Source organism: Megalobrama amblycephala, linkage group LG3, assembly GCF_018812025.1.
Source record: "Megalobrama amblycephala isolate DHTTF-2021 linkage group LG3, ASM1881202v1, whole genome shotgun sequence".
In the NCBI taxonomy this organism is placed as follows: Eukaryota; Metazoa; Chordata; class Actinopteri; order Cypriniformes; family Xenocyprididae; genus Megalobrama; species Megalobrama amblycephala.
In genome coordinates, this window is record NC_063046.1 from 559,421 (window position 1) to 582,350 (window position 22,930).

Here is a 22,930-nt window from a genome sequence, read left to right on the forward strand (position 1 = left end):
AAAAACAAATATCTGCCTATGGGGTTAGAAAAATCAGCTTAATTTAAAGGGAAAACAAGTTTATTTTTCTGACTCCATTGGCAGATATTTGTTCCTGTTTAAAAAATCACTCATTTTGCTTATGTATCTTGATTTAAGAATGTTTAGATATTTGTACTGGAAAACAAGTAATTATTTATTTATTTATTTATTTTTATTTATTTTTTTTTCCCCTGAAGGAATTTTGTAAAGTTGATACTCAATGAATTCCTGAGATATATAAGAGCAATTCTACAGTTCTCTTGGCTCTTTTGTCTTTTTGTGACTTTATTGAAGTACCAAACACCAGCTGTCTTTACCCAGCCTGTCAGTATTTTCCATTGCATGACCTCATTTAATGTGTTTTGAATAATAGGCTTCATGTTTCAAGCAAATTAAGGATGAAAATCAGTCTGTCATTCAGAAGGGTCGTGAAGCAAACAAGAAGACCAGAAAGCAAGAAAAAGCAGAACCAAAGTAGTCAGAGTGCTTTAACAGATCTGAGTTCAGCACAACAGGTGAGTCAGAAACTTTTCTCAATTTTTATCAACAGTTCACAAGTTGCTTTCTAGAAAAGATATCTGAACATGCTTCAAACAAGACACATTATTATTAAGGCTTGTCTTCATATTTTGATACTGCATTAAAAATCTTTCGATGATTACATTTATTCATTTAGCAGACGCTCTTATCCAAAGTGACTTACAAATGATGAATAAAAATTTCTAAACATTCTTAAATCAAGATGAGATGCAAATTGACAGAAGATAAAAGGTCTTGTTTTCTGAAAAATTTATTTAAAATTGAAGTGAGTTTGTGCTTTAAACCAGAACAAATATCTGCCAGTGAGGTCAGAAAAATCAACTTAAGATTATTTGTCTAACCTTGTTCTCATGAATCCGCTTAATTTATCAACTCACTTAATTTTGATCAATTCTCCAAAGAAATAGTTCTGTGTCATTGTGCTTCTCCAGTAAATATATCTTGATTTAAGAACATTAGGATATTTGTACTGGAAAACAAGACAAAAATACGGAGGAAGAACTTTTGCATGCGTAACCTATTATGTTTAGGCATTATTTGAGTTCTTAGTTTGTCGATATTTGCTGTTGACAGGACAGAGTCATGGAGCAGAGGCTTCTTCTCATCCTCATGATCTGTGGCGTATACTGTGTTACAGGTGAGATAAAACTCTTCATGTAAACATACATCTGCTTTATGTTAGTAGCTCAGGGTATTTTATGCATCCTCATGCAGCAGGTATAGGGACCTACATAATATATATTGCATTTGCAATTGCATTTTAAATGGAAATTATAATAACCAAAAATCATATTTTCAAGGCACTTTAAATCCCTCTAAACTCATCTGCTTCGTGAATCAACCCAAGACGTTTGATGAGGCTCAACAGTACTGCCGAGACAATTACATTGATCTGGTGACTCTGTCGGACCGGGCAGAATTGGAGGAGCTCTTTGCTCTTGAAAACTTCACGTACACTGAATACGCCTGGATCGGACTGAAGAAAACGAGTCACTATCAGTGGCGTTGGGCTCTGGCTGATCAAGAGTTTTACAAGGAAGGAGAAACTGAATACAGAAACTGGGGACCAGGAGAACCAACTAACTACGGTGGTGAATATTGTTCAGTAATGGATGATAATGGGAAGTTTCGTGACACACAGTGTGAGCCGTCCAGGACATTTGTGTGCTACAATGGTAATTACTGGCCAGCCGTCACTGGTATTGGATAATTTACATGTATGCATTTCTGTAGATGTGTATTATAGAGCCACTAATGGTGAAGGCAAATAAAAGAGATGGGAGGAAACATTATATCTCAATGCTTCTCTTGAAAAACTTTTGCGTACTCCGAGAAACTGTGTGTTTGCTCACAAAACTTTTTGCGATGGAAATAAAATGAGGTTGGAGGAAAAATTGGTGTAGAAAGAATTGCTAGTAAATTTCACAATTAATTACAAAGAAATAGATTTTTTTTCTTAGTGTGAATTAAACACTGAAATTTTGAAACACTGAGCCTTGCAAAACATTTGCATTTCCCTGAGAAACTTTGCGTTTGTGTTTGCGTTTTGCGTGCGAATGCAAAGTTTCAGGGGTGAATGCAAATATTTTGTGGGCGAATGCTAAGATTCTCGGAGGAACGCAAAACATTTACAAGGAAACGCAAAAGCATTTTTTTCCTCCCATCTGATATTTTTTTTCCATCATGTCCCTTTAGGGGCTCCATAGGCTGCAGTATTTTTGGTTAAATTTACTCCAAAAATCTATTGGCGCGTCCAAAATTGTATATTGTCTGAGTAGGTACTATATTTGATTTTGAACTCACTTGGCGATCACTAGAAAAGTACACTCTATTTAGTACGAATAAGGGTAGTATGAATTAAATTCAGACATATTATACACTATATACTGTCATGTGACCTACCAGCGTCAGTTGTGTTGCTTCACTGCCATCTTTCCCTCATGAGATACAAATGTTCGTCAAATGCGCACTTCAAAATCTCGCCAGAAGTACTTTTCGCCTACTGTTCGAATATTATGTATTTGGACTTGCTACTCTTTTCACGTATTGTTTTTCGCGTACAATATAGTAGGAAAGTATTCGATTTCAGACGCAGCCTACAACTTCAAAATCATTTTCAGTCAATCCCACTGCTTTTACAAGGGAACAACATGTTAATCAGGGGTGTTTATTTATGAGTGAACGCAAAAGCATTAAATGAGATATAATTTTTTTCTTCCATATTATTTTCAATCACCATCTCGTAGCTTTTATCCAAAACAACTTATGATAAATTGCTTGCCATATTATTTGTTTGAATAAAAGAAGCTTTTGTGTAACTGCTTTGACTAATAACATCTGCTGACTACATTTAAACTTTGAGTTCATGAAATGGTGTTGTTAGCACTATGCAAATTCAACTCTACTCTTTTTTATCTTCAAGGTCAGAATTATAATGAACACAAATACAATTACATTAATGAGCCAAAGCCATGGAGAGAAGCTCAGAGATACTGCAGACAGTTTCACACAGATCTGGTCAGCGTGAGGAACCAGGACGAGAACCTTCAGGTCCAGCAGCTCATTCCTGCAGGACAAGTCACATATATCGGCCTGTTCCAAGATGCTTTCGCCTGGTACGATAACAGCACATCTTCCTTCAGAAACTGGGACTCTGCTCAACCGGATGGATCAGGAGAATGTGTGGCACAACATTTACAAGATCACAGACTGTGGGATGATCAGAGCTGTGGCAGTCCAAGACCTTTCTTCTGCTATGCGAGTGAGTGTGTTTTTCCATGTCTGATGTGTTGTGGCTGGTCTGTTAGGTACCGCGTCCAAACCAGTAGCTGTGCAATGGCAAACTCAGTAAAAGATGATAGTAAAGATAGTTTGCCATTTAAAATTCAGATTTCTTTTGCTTTGGTTGATTTTGCTCACCTCGTCCATCAGATGAGACACCACAGAGGCATCCATGTGCTTGTTAGATAGCTCAGCAGTTTAGAGCCTTCCAAGACTTCCAAGACTGATAGGCTGTGAGACTTGGCAGGTTTTACCTTCATACAGACCCATTGTAGCCGCTCATCCAGCCTCTGCAATAGCCTGTTGGTGCATACTGCCGTTTGGAAAAGTGTAGTGACATCATCCATGTAGCTCCATATGGCCGGAAGCTGCTGGCCTAATTGCGATCTAATTCCGCAAACCATTTGCCTTCTCAAATGCTAGCGTGAAAAGGATGGGAGAGAAGCTGAAGCTGATGCCAACACGTTGGGGTATCCTGTGTTGTGTAGCAGACATAAAAGTTGTTGAAGTTGTTTGCTGCTAACTTCTGGAAACTTGATGGTATGTGGAAAAAGTTCAATGCAAAGAAAATGATCTGGTGGGGAACAAACCCATAGGCATTTGCAAGGTCCATCCAAATTAGGTGGAGAACTGATTTGTTGCATTTGGCTGTCTGGCAGAATGTCATGGCAATCATGGCAAAATGTTCCACACAGCCAGGAAACCCAGTAGCCGGTGATGCGTTTTGCCACCACAGAGAAGAAAATCTTCCCTTCTTCATTTAGCAGGGCAATTCCTCTGAATTGGGTGATGCTACAGGAGGCTTTTTCCTTTGGAATGAAGGTGGTGGCCGCAATGCTCCATGCTGGTGGGATGGATTGGGTTTTCCAGGCAATGCGCATTATCTCCTATAGCTGCTTCAGGAGCCTGGGGCAGTTCATGAAAACCCTATAGGGTACACCATTTGGTCCAGGTGCTGAAGCAGCTCTTGCTCGCTCTACCACCTGCTTGACTTCTGCCCATTTAGGGCTGGTGTCAAACTGAGAGGAAGGTTCTGGTGGTTAAGGTACATGCCCTGGTGATCCAAGCGGGTTCTCCTTTTAACTGTGACTGAGTTGGTCATTGCAGTACTTGAAGGGATCCCAGATGAAGCTAGCCCTTGCTTTCTCCCTCCAATTTCTGTGTTTCCTAATTATTTCTGCTCATCTCCAGTGTTTGAGCCATGTTTTTATCTGGCTCCACAGGCTCTGCAGGCCCCCTTTTCCCTGTTGCTGGCTGTGCCATGATTTCCGAAGCAGTCGTCTTGCTTTTACCAGTTGGAGGATTTCCCCTTCTCATCTCACAGTCTGTTTGGGAGTGCCTCTCCTCTGGGGCAACTCTCCAAATCTGATTTTGCCCTCATTGTAAATGATGAGGCCAAAGGTGTTTAACTTAGAGGCTATACTGCCTCTTAGAGTGGACTGGAGAGTGATGTATAGGCTCTGGTCAAAGCTTGCCCATGTGTCTTTATCACTTGATTTTTGGCTTGACTGGTGGTTAACTTAAAAGTTCCCTGCTTGATATTTCATCGGGATGCTCTTGTTGAAGGCTGACCTGGTTCTGGCCCTGATGGGAAGACTGACCTCAACCTGGCTGTGATTCCCCTTGTTTGACCTGCTGTCTCAGTGCAAGCTTGTGTCTGGTTACCGCCACACTTTGTCTTTCCTTGGTGGATTCATACGCTCACATAAGTTGTCACTTTGGACAACCCACAGCTGCATTTTCTCAGGATCCTTTGTTTGTTTTCCTTTAACGTGCTAGTCATTGCCATGTAGGCCGTCCTAGTTGGTCCATCTTCCATTCCGCCTCTCGATGGACTGCCTGGCTGATTTCCTGTTCTGTTTGTTGTTGGCTTGGGAGTCCTTGGAGCTCATACTCTAGGGACATGTGGAAAGGAGTAACTAGCCCCTCCACCCCTAATGCAGTCTTTCCTCCCACCAATCAGCCCTCTAGTCTTTCCTGGATGCCAGCTGCCCTGTTCGCAGTAGTCACTGTAGAACCAGCTTAATTAGTTGGAAGCACAGGTGGGTACACCTGCACAGCATTCCTGCCAGACGCACCTCCACTGGTGCCAGTGTGTTGCCTGCAAGGAGCCACCCTTCTCTGATGTTTCTCTCCTTTAATCCCAGAATATCTCGAGGTGGTGGAGCAGTGCCAGGAATGTCTCCCTACCGCCCCCTGTAGCCATTTCTAGGGTCCATCTTTTTCATTTTCTGCCTCCTCTGCTAAGTCAGAACATTATTAAAGCTTAGATAACTTAACTTCTATTTGTGTTACTGGAAGAATGTTTGTTCATAACTTTGAGAGAACCTCAGATGGTCCCTGTTAGCAGGGTTCGTTGATCATAGAGAAAATGTAAAATGTATTTTTTTTTTAATTGTGTGTCCCACAGTCCCAGTGTTTAAACAGGTTCTGAAACTGGAGGTGGAATCGGATCAAAATGTGAATGATCCTGATGTGAAGGCGACCATCCTAGAAGAGGTGAGTGACACTCAGAAATCTTTATTCTTGAACTTATCAAGAACAACATTCACAAAAAATGAAGACTAATAATTCTGTTCAGGAACTCAAGTGAATCTATGATTCTTTTATTTTATTGATATATGAATATGAACCATCTACATGAACTGATTCTCTAAAATGAATCAGACTTCCCAACTTTTTCCCTACTAATTGAGAGAGAATTTAAACTGATTAATTACAGAGTAAAATGTTGCTATTTTCAAAACTAATGGCAGGTTTGTTTGTGAAACCAGTTTGGTCCCATATCTCATGAGTGCAGTATTTTCTTCTATAGGCTGCATTCGGACAGCATGTTTAAGCACAAACACAAGTTTGTATTTGTTTCCTTCAGATTCAGCAGAGACTGATCTCTCATGGGATGCCTGAGCAGGCAAATCTGCAATGGAGGCAGCAAGCGAATGGAAACGTCTTTCAGAGGACAGAGAAAGTGAGAGAGTTGATATAATATCTCTGTCATGAGACAGCGGCCCATCAGAGCTTCTGATTCTGTCTGTCCAAAGGAATAAATACTGATGACGTGACTGAAAACAAAGCAGAATATACAGCTCTGCTTGTGAGAGTTTAGACTATTTGCCACTGAGTGCTTCAAATGAAATCTGAACCTGAATCTTTCAACCTAAATCTTTTTCTTCCATCAGTACAATAACCTTGGTGTATCTGGGCCTTTTTTCTTTCTTTCTTTATTTCTTTCTTTCTTTAAATATGTAAAATGTTGTACTCTATTTAACTATTTGTTTATTGGCCAAAATAATAAATAAATAAAGAGTAGAAATAATAATATTAAGTGTTTGACTTTGCAATGTTATTCTTAAGCAGATATACACATATGCATATCAAAAAAATTGCATTTATATAATACACCTATATTAATAATAATAATAGTCCAAATATTCATAATTTATTATCAATCAACATAATTCATAATTATTTATTGACCTAATTATTTAGCCTATTTGATTTTGAACTTATTTTAAACTTGTTTTGCTTATTTTATTTAATTTAAGCTTATTTATTTTAAGATTATTTTATTTTAAGCATATTTATTTTATTTAAGCATATTTTAGCTTAATTTATTCTAAGCTACTTATTTTATTTTAATCATATTTTATTTATTTTATTTTTAGCTTATTTTATTTTAATTTATTCTTATTTTATATTATTTTAACTTAATCTTATTGTATTTTATTTTAAGTTAATTATCATTTTATTTTATGCATACTTAGTTTATTTTAAGCATATTTTAGCTTACTTTATTTTCAGCTACATATATTTTTAAAGCATTTTTTTTTTTTAGCTTCTATTTCTTATTTTATTTTATATTATTTAAAGCTTATTTTCTTTTAACTTAATCTTATTTTATTATAAGCTTGTTTTATTTAATTTTAAGCCATTCCCCATCCAAGGCCAGCCCTGCCTGTCTGCAGCCACCCAATCTCCAGAAATAAGATTAAGTTAAAAGAAAACAAGCTTTAAATAATATAAAATAAAATAGGAAATAGAAGCTAAAAATAAAAAATTAAATAAAATATGTTTTAAAAATATATGTAGCTGAAAATAAATTAATCTAAAATATGTGTTTAGCTCCAACACACCTGCCTGGAAGTTTCTAATGAGACTGAAGAGCTTGATTATCTGGTCCAGGTGTGTTTAATAAGAGTCAGCGGCAGGTTTCCATTAGCAGGTTTGGACAGCCCTGCTGTAGATGCTAAACGAACAACAAACTAAACCTTTACAAATACTTTTGTGTTCCACAGGATAAAGAAACAAAGGTTTGGGCTGACATTATGGAGAGTACAAGGTGACAGAATGTGAATTTTTTGGGTGACCTTTAGTAGCATTTAAAATAGTCTTTTTGTAACAGTTACTAACACCATGTCTTGCACGTGGGTTGGTACCTGTGGGTGATCCGCTAATATGTGATGTAATGAGTGGAGTTACATAAAAAATTAGCGGGTCGGGTTATTTTAGACGTATTCAGTTTACGTGAAAAATGGAACTGGCCTCACATCAGTTAAGCTTTTTTCCGTAAGTTCAATAGGGAAGGCGTAGGACGTAGCGTAAGTTTTTTTGAACACTTTCTTCGTATGTTGAATACAGAAGGTGGTCTGGCAGAAGCTAGATATTTTACTTCATAACTTAGAGTACGTTTATGATGGATGGATATTGATGGAGACACTTTCTTCAGCTCATACTCGTTGATCCCCTTCACTGCTTGGATGCGTCAGGATATTTATTAATATAATGTTCATTAGAAAGAAGAAAGTCATATACACCTAGGATGGCTTGAGGATGAATATAGCTTGAGCTAATTTTGATTTGAAAGTGAACTAATCAGTTAAATGGTAACACCGGCATGCACTGCTTCAAGTCTCGTTCTACAATATTTCTATGAATAAATCACTGACAGAGACTTCTCCTCCATCAGCCAATCACTGTGTGCAGAGTTAGTAAGTGTGTTGACATCATCCATAGGTCAACTGGCCCTTTCTCTTAGCTTAAGACTTCTCTCTATTCCTCAGTAAAAGTTGGTCTTTGTGAACAGGTTTTAAGAGAAAACTCTTAGCTGGACAGTAAAGTCACTCACACTGACAGACAGCAAGATGTTTTATTTTTTGCATGAATAACACAACTTTGGTTTTGCAAAACCATAACACCAAACATGCATTTACACCGTTGTATTTTTAAAGAATGTAAAAGAGCTTGAAAAAATAATTTTGTTCTGAAAAATTGCACATGGAAAAGCATAGTAATTGCCATTATTGAATTAATGCTTTTCATAACAGAGTCAAACCTGATGAAATTATAAACCATAACAAAACAAAACAACCAAAACAACAAACACACTCACCAATGAGAAGAAGAATGAAATATAGAGTTTGCTCCATTTCTGAGGAAGAAACACATTGAAAAACTCAGATATCAAACATTCACAGATTCTTTTTGGAGTATCTCAAAGTCTAGTTGTGTTTGAAGAATGAACATGTGAGTTGTTCTTACTTTAGAGGTCGTGTGTTTCTGTCCTGAGTCTGATGTTTCTGTCTGTGGCTTTAAACAGTGTGATCATTATATCTGCTCTCATCCCTCATTCATCATCACATCATTTGTGTATTTCTCTGAAAACCCCTATTTCATATTCACTTCCTCTATATTTGTGTATTTGTCCAACTCTCTCCCTTTATTTGCATCTTGACGTCTGTGTCAGTCAGTGTCAGTCTATATGAATATGGACCTTAATAAAAATATCATGTATGTTTGTGTTTCTCTGTTTTGGGCCACTTTTTATCTGGTGCTGGTGACAGAGAGGGAGAAACATTTATTTTTTGCTCTCATGGGCTTTCTTTTATAAAATATGAACACTTTTGCATGTAAACACGTCCTCATCACTCATTTTCTTATGTCCACATCACATGTAGACATTCAGTCTGGACAGTATTTACATCTCTGACGTGAAACAGGAGAAACAGTGAGTGTTATTGTTCAAGTCATATTTCATATTTCATCCAGTCTTATTCATCTGTTAGTTTTATTGCAGCTACAGGAATGTTACACTATAACTGTGTTTCAAATCAGAGCTGCATCCTTCAAAGTCCATGAAGGTTGAAGTGAGAGTTGTTAAATGAGGAGACAGGGGTCACTGCAGGTCAGAGTAATGGGCGTCCCGAAAGGTAAATTGCTACAACAGAAACTAACTCTAACCCTACCCCACACCCTGGCAGACAGTTTTAGTGACCAATGATGAAGACCTTTCTGCAGGCCTTTCGGCACACCCATCACTCCAACCTGCAGACACTCTAATACAGATAATAATAATAATACAGATCTACTCGGATACAGCTAATATATATTTTTTTTTAATTCTAAAAACGTTTTCCAAACATTCTGTTTTGGTTAAGGAAATATTAAAATGTCCAGTCTCTTAATGTTAGAGGAACGTCATTTAAAGGTTAGTTTGACGTTCCTGAAACATTTGAACACCTGCTGTTAACAAGCAGAATCACTGAAGGAAAGAGAAACAACAAGAACAGAAACTACAACTGACTTCAGCCTTAGATGAAATCAACTGAAGATAAAAGACATTAAATCTCTCCAGATCTCAGAACCAGATTGACTTTATTTCTATCAGACGTCTACAGAGGTTTAGATGTTGATGTTTGGTTGAAAATTAGTTTTGATATAATCACCATCATGGTGATCAACGTTTGCTTTAGTTGGGCTCTTGCTGTTTGCTAGTTTATTTCTCTTTCAGCAATTGCAGGTATTTTCAGAAAAGGATTCTGCATTGATAGAGAGACTTAGAAGGCAGATCAATATGTCTGTTTTAAAACATCAAAGTGATTTAAACCAGTGTTTGCCAAACTGACTAGAATGAATCACTCTTTTGAGTCGATTCTGTTCAAAGACTTGATCAAACAAGTTGGTAAAGCTGTCTAAATTGATTCGCGAATCAGTTTGAATGATTTGTTCAGTTCCTGCACGCGCTGAATCGTTTGAAGCGGTTTCTCACTCGGAGCGGATGAAGTGGCAGTGGACCTCCAGTCAATCAAAAGCAAATCTGCAAATGCATCCAATTGTTTGCCAGCGATGAAGACCTTTATTAGTTGAGCTGCGTATGCTGTCTGTGAATATACCTCCAGATTCTAGCTGAACTGGTGCATTGATATAAAGCCTAATAATCCCGCCTAAGAAGCGATAGAAGTATTACATTAACGATTGAAGATTCGTTCAGATCAGGTCTTATGAAGTGCATTTATTGCTAGAAACTTGGGATATCATCATATCTTTAAAAACTCATTCTTTCCTCACTTCCTTTCTTTCTGCAACTGGTATGAATGTGTGTGTGCATGTGTTTGTGTTAGATTTTAGTTTATGTGTTAGAATAATCAATAAAGTCTCATTTCTTTATTTTTAAAGAGAAGCGTCTTGTGTTGTGCTTACGAATTTAATGTCTTAAACTGCCGATCTATGTTACCTTGCTAATAAACAGTGTTTTCACTATAGTTTGGACATTCATATCCACTATAGAGCTGATAGTTACGGCCCGTTCAAATAAACACTGGACGATCCATTTGCTCGGTCATAAAATAAATGACCTTTTTAAAAGCTAAATTGAGCTAAATTGACCTGTGTCCTTTATATCAGTTCTATTAAAATCTATAGCTGCGCATCTGAAAAACTACAGTTTTACAGTTTTACTTCCCCACTGCTAATGAAAACTTTGACTGCATCTGTGACCATTTTAACCCACTCTCATCAGAATCGGCAAAGATGTTGCCAATCAAAGTGCAAGAAGAACTGGCAGAACTCTGTATGGATCGCACTTTAAAACTAAAACTGAAAACTAGTATCAAGAGGCTATGCTCGCAAAAGCAGGCACATGTATGCCATTAAAATGCCTGTGACACAGTTATAAGGTCAGGTTTGAACAAAGCAAATGAGAAACTAAAGAAAAAAAAAAAAAAATTGAGTTGAGTATTATTTAAAAGAGCTAAGTATCAATCTTTAAATGTGTTTTGTTCCAATGATTTCCACATACAGTAAATGGTTCAAATCAGTCTGTTGTCATCCAGTTGTAAAAGACAGATGGTTTCTTTGAATGGGTTATTTCATCTCATATTATGTCTGTTGTGATGCATTCATAATAAATTCATGCTGCTGTTTATGCTTCATTTGTTGTTTGCTCATCTGGATTTAACTTTATATAAATATGCACGCATGTTTACTTGGGTTGGGGTGCCGCGGACACTACAAAGGTGTGCCATGCTTTCAAAAAGTTTGGGAATCACTGATTTAAACCACGTTTTGCCTCACATTATCTAACAAATGCAGCCGAGCAATCTTGGGATAGGCTGGGCTGTGAAGGATCCACTCGTTCTGTCCTTCACGGCCCGGGGAAAGAAGAACGCATTTGTAGGCCGTATTCGAAGAAGCCTTTGAAATAGGAAAGCCTTCGTTGTGCCGCTGTGAGGCTTTGGTTTTTCGAATACAACCTGTAGGGTCTGCACAGTCTCAAGGATGAGCAGGTCCCACCATAAACTGTGTTTAAGTCTCAATTCACGGAAACTTTGGTTTATAAATCTTACGTCGATTCCGGCCCGGCAGACACTAATGGATCACAAGACTCTTTTTATGACTATTTCGATAAGTCCCAAACCTCTCCTCTGCGACTTCAAAGGAGATGCAAACACCACGGATCGGGTTTCTAGGAGACAGGCCCGAATTCCAAACGGTCATAAAAAGGAAAATACAAGCACGCACCCACAGACACACACACACATACAAAAGACCTACATAAAGACTGTATGCACAAATATTATACCTGCAAATATGAATGTATCTGCCATTGTAGTGCTTGTTGCATGTATGTGTTACTAGTGTAGAATCGTAGAATTGACTGTAGTAGGTTAGTTTTCATGTTAACACTCTGAGGTCTGAAGGTATCGCCGGCGATACCGCCGCGTTTTTTTCTTACCAGTGTGAAAGAGACTCAAAATACTCCGTCAATGTTGCACATACAATTAAGAGTTATACACCATTTTAATCTGTTGAATATCTTCTTTCATTTGTGTACACTCAGAGTAAAAACAAAATGCTGTGCTTTTTGTAAAATAAAGAAAACTAACATGATGCGTGATCTCTCCTCTCCCTCTGAACAAAGTCCAATCTGATAGTTCTCAGAAAATGAACTGTAACTTATTGAATACGAATGACAAAAAAATTAAACTTATGTCTAAAGAAACGTTGAAATGTCAGGTTTTAAATCGTGCAAGTCAAATCGAAAACAAACATTTTGTGTTTATGTAATCTGTATGAAAAGAGAGCCATGTCAGAAGTCTGTGATTCAGCTCATTATCTGCTAATGCGGCCACGCCCACGGAGCCAGCGCTATTCAGATGCAAATTCAGAGGCAATACATGCATTCATTGTCTCAATCGTGTATTTATTGTCTTGAAAAGTGTTTATCTGGATGTTAAAGCCATGGTTAGCGAACTCTAGAAGACATGCCGTTAGTTCCTGGTTCCTGTTTTTCTTTATATGAATTTGTGGCCTAAAGGTGTACAAAGCGCCCTCCGGCTGCAAGTATGAATTGTATCCAGCACTCGTAGTGATGATATATAGAATAAATATAGAATAAATATTACTCCTCTGTATAGAAATTTGACATAAACATATAAGAATCCATCAATATTTCTCCAAATGTGCATGCTTTAAGCTAAAAGCCTCTATGAAATGCCATAGAGGTAACATAATTGTTCAGACACTTTGCATCACAGAAATACATTATATTTTAAAGAATATAATAGAATACCATTATTTTAAATTGAGCTGAGACATTATTACAGAGGGTTTTTTCACACCCTACCTGACTCAAAGGCCTCATTAATATGCAAGTCATTTCAGGTCATTATTATTTGATTCTTTTGTCTTCTCAGGTGTAAATGGCCCATTATTCATGATCATTCACGCCTCCATGCATACTGTGTTTCTTGACAAAAAGTGACTTACAAAAACGGAATCAATATATTGTTTTATATGAAGGAGTAGGCAGCATAATTTTTACATAATTTTGAAGCAAAAACTCTAGTTTACAACCTCCAATACCCAGAAGTCTTATGAACACAGATTTAATATACTTTTTTGGCCTTATTTCAGTGACTTAAGTTTTTTGTTTTTTCAATAACCACGCATAAACGTTATTCCTTCAAAAACACAAACATGTACATACATGTTCCTCACATATTATTGTAGCCTAGTTTGTGCTGAATACAGTGTAATGAGACTTGTGTCATTAATGTGTTTATGAACAAATGAAAAAAGCACAAATGTCAGGGCATGTCAAAACTTCTCCAGGCCCCAAATCAGCCTCAGACTCCAGAGGGTTAAACGATAGTAGTAGAGTATAAAGTGTATCTTCTTTAGATGATGGGCGACACCTGTCGAGTTTGATCTCTCCGTAAAGCTGTGAGTCCGAGCTATTCACTCATGTACATTACATTTCTGTCAAATGCATCGTTCAATGTTTAATAGTGCTATGAAGAAAATGCACCGATTGGACATACCATAAATTAATCCGGGAGACAGGACAAAGGGATGTGGAAAACCGCCAAATTGCAATGCTATCATTGGAGGACGTTATCAAAAAGGCGTTCTGGTCTGTTGTCTTTAAAACACCATGACACGCGTCTTTTGGGAGCACAAGTTTTCCTGCACAAGTTCCTGCCGTCGAGACGGACTCTCTTCTTTATCTTCCGGTCATCTTACTTCCAGTTAAACCTCGTTTGAAAACCCCGCCGGAGAAGCCCTCTCGGAAAGGACCAACCAAGCCAGGCACATTGAAACTCTGCTGCACCCCGACTTGAACCATAAGCAAGTATTATAATTGCTCTGAAATTTGTTTAAATACTGGGTTTCCTTGCTGGCTCTTCAAGGTTAACTGTTGGAATTGGCCATTCTTTGATCATCTCTCTTTCTGACTTTTACTTTCACTTTGTATGTATCTATGTCTACTTGTGTACATGTATCCGTATAACCTTTGTATTACCCGTTCCGTATATTAAACACATCATATCCATGCTTTTTGTTCACTTACTCATTCAACAACAACCGAGTCACTTTAACGTTGTGATCCTAATATCCTTGCTTTACGTTTGGATGCTATCATAGAAATTTATCCTCGTGGCCAGAGGATAACATTTCTGTCGTAATAGTCTGTGGATAACTTACCGGTTTGCTGGACGGACCGATAGCTTTCCACATAATTATTAAACCAGAACTAATCATATATGTGATTGATTATAATTTTGTTGTAATTAATTCACCATATATGGTTAATTCCCCCTTGGGTTGGTATGTGCATATGATTATTCATAAAACTTTATGAATTATTATATTCATATGCCACCCATAAATTGATTAATAACTGTACGAACCGTCACAAACCTTCAAAGGATGCAGTATCTGAATTGAGACACAGCTTATGTATCCTCAATATGTTTGAATTATGATTTAAATCAGTGGTCTCAAACTCAATTCATGGAGAGCCATAGCTCTGCACAGTTTTGCTCATTTATAAATTTTATAAATGATATATATATATTTTTAAAGCATTTTTTTTTTTAGCTTCTATTTCTTATTTTATTTTATATTATTTAAAGCTTATTTTCTTTTAACTTAATCTTATTTTATTATAAGCTTGTTTTATTTTATTTTAAGCCATTCCCCATCCAAGGCCAGCCCTGCCTGTCTGCAGCCACCCAATCTCCAGAAATAAGATTAAGTTAAAAGAAAACAAGCTTTAAATAATATAAAATAAAATAGGAAATAGAAGCTAAAAATAAAAAATTAAATAAAATATGTTTTAAAAATATATGTAGCTGAAAATAAATTAATCTAAAATATGTGTTTAGCTCCAACACACCTGCCTGGAAGTTTCTAATGAGACTGAAGAGCTTGATTATCTGGTCCAGGTGTGTTTAATAAGAGTCAGCGGCAGGTTTCCATTAGCAGGTTTGGACAGCCCTGCTGTAGATGCTAAACGAACAACAAACTAAACCTTTACAAATACTTTTGTGTTCCACAGGATAAAGAAACAAAGGTTTGGGCTGACATTATGGAGAGTACAAGGTGACAGAATGTGAATTTTTTGGGTGACCTTTAGTAGCATTTAAAATAGTCTTTTTGTAACAGTTACTAACACCATGTCTTGCACGTGGGTTGGTACCTGTGGGTGATCCGCTAATATGTGATGTAATGAGTGGAGTTACATAAAAAATTAGCGGGTCGGGTTATTTTAGACGTATTCAGTTTACGTGAAAAATGGAACTGGCCTCACATCAGTTAAGCTTTTTTCCGTAAGTTCAATAGGGAAGGCGTAGGACGTAGCGTAAGTTTTTTTGAACACTTTCTTCGTATGTTGAATACAGAAGGTGGTCTGGCAGAAGCTAGATATTTTACTTCATAACTTAGAGTACGTTTATGATGGATGGATATTGATGGAGACACTTTCTTCAGCTCATACTCGTTGATCCCCTTCACTGCTTGGATGCGTCAGGATATTTATTAATATAATGTTCATTAGAAAGAAGAAAGTCATATACACCTAGGATGGCTTGAGGATGAATATAGCTTGAGCTAATTTTGATTTGAAAGTGAACTAATCAGTTAAATGGTAACACCGGCATGCACTGCTTCAAGTCTCGTTCTACAATATTTCTATGAATAAATCACTGACAGAGACTTCTCCTCCATCAGCCAATCACTGTGTGCAGAGTTAGTAAGTGTGTTGACATCATCCATAGGTCAACTGGCCCTTTCTCTTAGCTTAAGACTTCTCTCTATTCCTCAGTAAAAGTTGGTCTTTGTGAACAGGTTTTAAGAGAAAACTCTTAGCTGGACAGTAAAGTCACTCACACTGACAGACAGCAAGATGTTTTATTTTTTGCATGAATAACACAACTTTGGTTTTGCAAAACCATAACACCAAACATGCATTTACACCGTTGTATTTTTAAAGAATGTAAAAGAGCTTGAAAAAATAATTTTGTTCTGAAAAATTGCACATGGAAAAGCATAGTAATTGCCATTATTGAATTAATGCTTTTCATAACAGAGTCAAACCTGATGAAATTATAAACCATAACAAAACAAAACAACCAAAACAACAAACACACTCACCAATGAGAAGAAGAATGAAATATAGAGTTTGCTCCATTTCTGAGGAAGAAACACATTGAAAAACTCAGATATCAAACATTCACAGATTCTTTTTGGAGTATCTCAAAGTCTAGTTGTGTTTGAAGAATGAACATGTGAGTTGTTCTTACTTTAGAGGTCGTGTGTTTCTGTCCTGAGTCTGATGTTTCTGTCTGTGGCTTTAAACAGTGTGATCATTATATCTGCTCTCATCCCTCATTCATCATCACATCATTTGTGTATTTCTCTGAAAACCCCTATTTCATATTCACTTCCTCTATATTTGTGTATTTGTCCAACTCCTTCCCTTTATTTGCATCTTGACGTCTGTGTCAGTCAGTGTCAGTCTATATGAATATGGACCTTAATAAAAATATCATGTATGTTTGTGTTTCTCTGTTTTGGGCCACTTTTTATCTGGTGCTGGTGACAGAGAGGGAGAAACATTTATTTTTTGCTCTCATGGGCTTTCTTTTATAAAATATGAACACTTTTGCATGTAAACACGTCCTCATCACTCATTTTCTTATGTCCACATCACATGTAGACATTCAGTCTGGACAGTATTTACATCTCTGACGTGAAACAGGAGAAACAGTGAGTGTTATTGTTCAAGTCATATTTCATATTTCATCCAGTCTTATTCATCTGTTAGTTTTATTGCAGCTACAGGAATGTTACACTATAACTGTGTTTCAAATCAGAGCTGCATCCTTCAAAGTCCATGAAGGTTGAAGTGAGAGTTGTTAAATGAGGAGACAGGGGTCACTGCAGGTCAGAGTAATGGGCGTCCCGAAAGGTAAATTGCTACAACAGAAACTAACTCTAACCCTACCCCACACCCTGGCAGACAGTTTTAGTGACCAATGATGAAGACCTTTCTGCAGGCCTTTCGGCACACCCATCACTCCAACCTGCAGACACTCTAATACAGATAATAATAATAATACAGATCTACTCGGATACAGCTAATATATATTTTTTTTTAATTCTAAAAACGTTTTCCAAACATTCTGTTTTGGTTAAGGAAATATTAAAATGTCCAGTCTCTTAATGTTAGAGGAACGTCATTTAAAGGTTAGTTTGACGTTCCTGAAACATTTGAACACCTGCTGTTAACAAGCAGAATCACTGAAGGAAAGAGAAACAACAAGAACAGAAACTACAACTGACTTCAGCCTTAGATGAAATCAACTGAAGATAAAAGACATTAAATCTCTCCAGATCTCAGAACCAGATTGACTTTATTTCTATCAGACGTCTACAGAGGTTTAGATGTTGATGTTTGGTTGAAAATTAGTTTTGATATAATCACCATCATGGTGATCAACGTTTGCTTTAGTTGGGCTCTTGCTGTTTGCTAGTTTATTTCTCTTTCAGCAATTGCAGGTATTTTCAGAAAAGGATTCTGCATTGATAGAGAGACTTAGAAGGCAGATCAATATGTCTGTTTTAAAACATCAAAGTGATTTAAACCAGTGTTTGCCAAACTGACTAGAATGAATCACTCTTTTGAGTCGATTCTGTTCAAAGACTTGATCAAACAAGTTGGTAAAGCTGTCTAAATTGATTCGCGAATCAGTTTGAATGATTTGTTCAGTTCCTGCACGCGCTGAATCGTTTGAAGCGGTTTCTCACTCGGAGCGGATGAAGTGGCAGTGGACCTCCAGTCAATCAAAAGCAAATCTGCAAATGCATCCAATTGTTTGCCAGCGATGAAGACCTTTATTAGTTGAGCTGCGTATGCTGTCTGTGAATATACCTCCAGATTCTAGCTGAACTGGTGCATTGATATAAAGCCTAATAATCCCGCCTAAGAAGCGATAGAAGTATTACATTAACGATTGAAGATTCGTTCAGATCAGGTCTTATGAAGTGCATTTATTGCTAGAAACTTGGGATATCATCATATCTTTAAAAACTCATTCTTTCCTCACTTCCTTTCTTTCTGCAACTGGTATGAATGTGTGTGTGCATGTGTTTGTGTTAGATTTTAGTTTATGTGTTAGAATAATCAATAAAGTCTCATTTCTTTATTTTTAAAGAGAAGCGTCTTGTGTTGTGCTTACGAATTTAATGTCTTAAACTGCCGATCTATGTTACCTTGCTAATAAACAGTGTTTTCACTATAGTTTGGACATTCATATCCACTATAGAGCTGATAGTTACGGCCCGTTCAAATAAACACTGGACGATCCATTTGCTCGGTCATAAAATAAATGACCTTTTTAAAAGCTAAATTGAGCTAAATTGACCTGTGTCCTTTATATCAGTTCTATTAAAATCTATAGCTGCGCATCTGAAAAACTACAGTTTTACAGTTTTACTTCCCCACTGCTAATGAAAACTTTGACTGCATCTGTGACCATTTTAACCCACTCTCATCAGAATCGGCAAAGATGTTGCCAATCAAAGTGCAAGAAGAACTGGCAGAACTCTGTATGGATCGCACTTTAAAACTAAAACTGAAAACTAGTATCAAGAGGCTATGCTCGCAAAAGCAGGCACATGTATGCCATTAAAATGCCTGTGACACAGTTATAAGGTCAGGTTTGAACAAAGCAAATGAGAAACTAAAGAAAAAAAAAAAAAATTGAGTTGAGTATTATTTAAAAGAGCTAAGTATCAATCTTTAAATGTGTTTTGTTCCAATGATTTCCACATACAGTAAATGGTTCAAATCAGTCTGTTGTCATCCAGTTGTAAAAGACAGATGGTTTCTTTGAATGGGTTATTTCATCTCATATTATGTCTGTTGTGATGCATTCATAATAAATTCATGCTGCTGTTTATGCTTCATTTGTTGTTTGCTCATCTGGATTTAACTTTATATAAATATGCACGCATGTTTACTTGGGTTGGGGTGCCGCGGACACTACAAAGGTGTGCCATGCTTTCAAAAAGTTTGGGAATCACTGATTTAAACCACGTTTTGCCTCACATTATCTAACAAATGCAGCCGAGCAATCTTGGGATAGGCTGGGCTGTGAAGAATCCACTCGTTCTGTCCTTCACGGCCCGGGGAAAGAAGAACGTATTTGTAGGCCGTATTCGAAGAAGCCTTTGAAATAGGAAAGCCTTCGTTGTGCCGCTGTGAGGCTTTGGTTTTTTGAATACAACCTGTAGGGTCTGCACAGTCTCAAGGATGAGCAGGTCCCACCATAAACTGTGTTTAAGTCTCAATTCACGGAAACTTTGGTTTATAAATCTTACGTCGATTCCGGCCCGGCAGACACTAATGGATCACAAGACTCTTTTTATGACTATTTCGATAAGTCCCAAACCTCTCCTCTGCGACTTCAAAGGAGATGCAAACACCACGGATCGGGTTTCTAGGAGACAGGCCCGAATTCCAAACGGTCATAAAAAGGAAAATACAAGCACGCACCCACAGACACACACACACATACAAAAGACCTACATAAAGACTGTATGCACAAATATTATACCTGCAAATATGAATGTATCTGCCATTGTAGTGCTTGTTGCATGTATGTGTTACTAGTGTAGAATCGTAGAATTGACTGTAGTAGGTTAGTTTTCATGTTAACACTCTGAGGTCTGAAGGTATCGCCGGCGATACCGCCGCGTTTTTTTCTTACCAGTGTGAAAGAGACTCAAAATACTCCGTCAATGTTGCACATACAATTAAGAGTTATACACCATTTTAATCTGTTGAATATCTTCTTTCATTTGTGTACACTCAGAGTAAAAACAAAATGCTGTGCTTTTTGTAAAATAAAGAAAACTAACATGATGCGTGATCTCTCCTCTCCCTCTGAACAAAGTCCAATCTGATAGTTCTCAGAAAATGAACTGTAACTTATTGAATACGAATGACAAAAAAATTAAACTTATGTCTAAAGAAACGTTGAAATGTCAGGTTTTAAATCGTGCAAGTCAAATCGAAAACAAACATTTTGTGTTTATGTAATCTGTATGAAAAGAGAGCCATGTCAGAAGTCTGTGATTCAGCTCATTATCTGCTAATGCGTCCACGCCCACGGAGCCAGCGCTATTCAGATGCAAATTCAGAGGCAATACATGCATTCATTGTCTCAATCGTGTATTTATTGTCTTGAAAAGTGTTTATCTGGATGTTAAAGCCATGGTTAGCGAACTCTAGAAGACATGCCGTTAGTTCCTGGTTCCTGTTTTTCTTTATATGAATTTGTGGCCTAAAGGTGTACAAAGCGCCCTCCGGCTGCAAGTATGAATTGTATCCAGCACTCGTAGTGATGATATATAGAATAAATATAGAATAAATATTACTCCTCTGTATAGAAATTTGACATAAACATATAAGAATCCATCAATATTTCTCCAAATGTGCATGCTTTAAGCTAAAAGCCTCTATGAAATGCCATAGAGGTAACATAATTGTTCAGACACTTTGCATCACAGAAATACATTATATTTTAAAGAATATAATAGAATACCATTATTTTAAATTGAGCTGAGACATTATAACAGAGGGTTTTTTCACACCCTACCTGACTCAAAGGCCTCATTAATATGCAAGTCATTTCAGGTCATTATTATTTGATTCTTTTGTCTTCTCAGGTGTAAATGGCCCATTATTCATGATCATTCACGCCTCCATGCATACTGTGTTTCTTGACAAAAAGTGACTTACAAAAACGGAATCAATATATTGTTTTATATGAAGGAGTAGGCAGCATAATTTTTACATAATTTTGAAGCAAAAACTCTAGTTTACAACCTCCAATACCCAGAAGTCTTATGAACACAGATTTAATATACTTTTTTGGCCTTATTTCAGTGACTTAAGTTTTTTGTTTTTTCAATAACCACGCATAAACGTTATTCCTTCAAAAACACAAACATGTACATACATGTTCCTCACATATTATTGTAGCCTAGTTTGTGCTGAATACAGTGTAATGAGACTTGTGTCATTAATGTGTTTATGAACAAATGAAAAAAGCACAAATGTCAGGGCATGTCAAAACTTCTCCAGGCCCCAAATCAGCCTCAGACTCCAGAGGGTTAAACGATAGTAGTAGAGTATAAAGTGTATCTTCTTTAGATGATGGGCGACACCTGTCGAGTTTGATCTCTCCGTAAAGCTGTGAGTCCGAGCTATTCACTCATGTACATTACATTTCTGTCAAATGCATCGTTCAATGTTTAATAGTGCTATGAAGAAAATGCACCGATTGGACATACCATAAATTAATCCGGGAGACAGGACAAAGGGATGTGGAAAACCGCCAAATTGCAATGCTATCATTGGAGGACGTTATCAAAAAGGCGTTCTGGTCTGTTGTCTTTAAAACACCATGACACGCGTCTTTTGGGAGCACAAGTTTTCCTGCACAAGTTCCTGCCGTCGAGACGGACTCTCTTCTTTATCTTCCGGTCATCTTACTTCCAGTTAAACCTCGTTTGAAAACCCCGCCGGAGAAGCCCTCTCGGAAAGGACCAACCAAGCCAGGCACATTGAAACTCTGCTGCACCCCGACTTGAACCATAAGCAAGTATTATAATTGCTCTGAAATTTGTTTAAATACTGGGTTTCCTTGCTGGCTCTTCAAGGTTAACTGTTGGAATTGGCCATTCTTTGATCATCTCTCTTTCTGACTTTTACTTTCACTTTGTATGTATCTATGTCTACTTGTGTACATGTATCCGTATAACCTTTGTATTACCCGTTCCGTATATTAAACACATCATATCCATGCTTTTTGTTCACTTACTCATTCAACAACAACCGAGTCACTTTAACGTTGTGATCCTAATATCCTTGCTTTACGTTTGGATGCTATCATAGAAATTTATCCTCGTGGCCAGAGGATAACATTTCTGTCGTAATAGTCTGTGGATAACTTACCGGTTTGCTGGACGGACCGATAGCTTTCCACATAATTATTAAACCAGAACTAATCATATATGTGATTGATTATAATTTTGTTGTAATTAATTCACCATATATGGTTAATTCCCCCTTGGGTTGGTATGTGCATATGATTATTCATAAAACTTTATGAATTATTATATTCATATGCCACCCATAAATTGATTAATAACTGTACGAACCGTCACAAACCTTCAAAGGATGCAGTATCTGAATTGAGACACAGCTTATGTATCCTCAATATGTTTGAATTATGATTTAAATCAGTGGTCTCAAACTCAATTCATGGAGAGCTATAGCTCTGCACAGTTTTGCTCAAACCCTAATCAAACACACCTGGTGTGAGATGGAGCTGGTTGGAGATAAACTCTGCAGAGCTGTGGCCCTCCAGGAATTGAGTTTGAGACCACTGATTTAAACCATGTTGGATTTTGTGATATAATTATCATTCTGATGTTGAGAAACAGTCAAGAGATGAGA

General features: G+C 37.2%; 1 protein-coding gene across 1 annotated transcript; it reads left to right on the forward strand.

Annotated features, from left to right (window-relative positions):
* The first annotated feature begins 419 nt into the window (after positions 1-419).
* Positions 420-6,616, forward strand: LOC125263937 (macrophage mannose receptor 1). The gene is made up of 6 exons (XM_048183137.1): positions 420-536; positions 1,135-1,198; positions 1,362-1,736; positions 2,984-3,322; positions 5,753-5,841; positions 6,215-6,616. Exons 1-6 carry the CDS (start codon positions 420-422, stop codon positions 6,326-6,328), a joined length of 1,098 nt encoding a protein of 365 aa, XP_048039094.1. The 3' UTR covers positions 6,329-6,616.
* The last annotated feature ends 16,314 nt before the right edge of the window (positions 6,617-22,930 follow it).

Bases quoted from the DNA above. Each gene is read 5' to 3' on its own strand.
- LOC125263937 (XM_048183137.1), top strand. From the start codon at position 420: ATGAAAATCAGTCTGTCATTCAGAAGGGTCGTGAAGCAAACAAGAAGA. The intron at 1,199-1,361 runs GTGAGATAAAAC...CATATTTTCAAG, and splicing joins TGGCGTATACTGTGTTACAG to GCACTTTAAATCCCTCTAAA. The intron at 1,737-2,983 runs GTAATTACTGGC...TTTATCTTCAAG, and splicing joins GACATTTGTGTGCTACAATG to GTCAGAATTATAATGAACAC.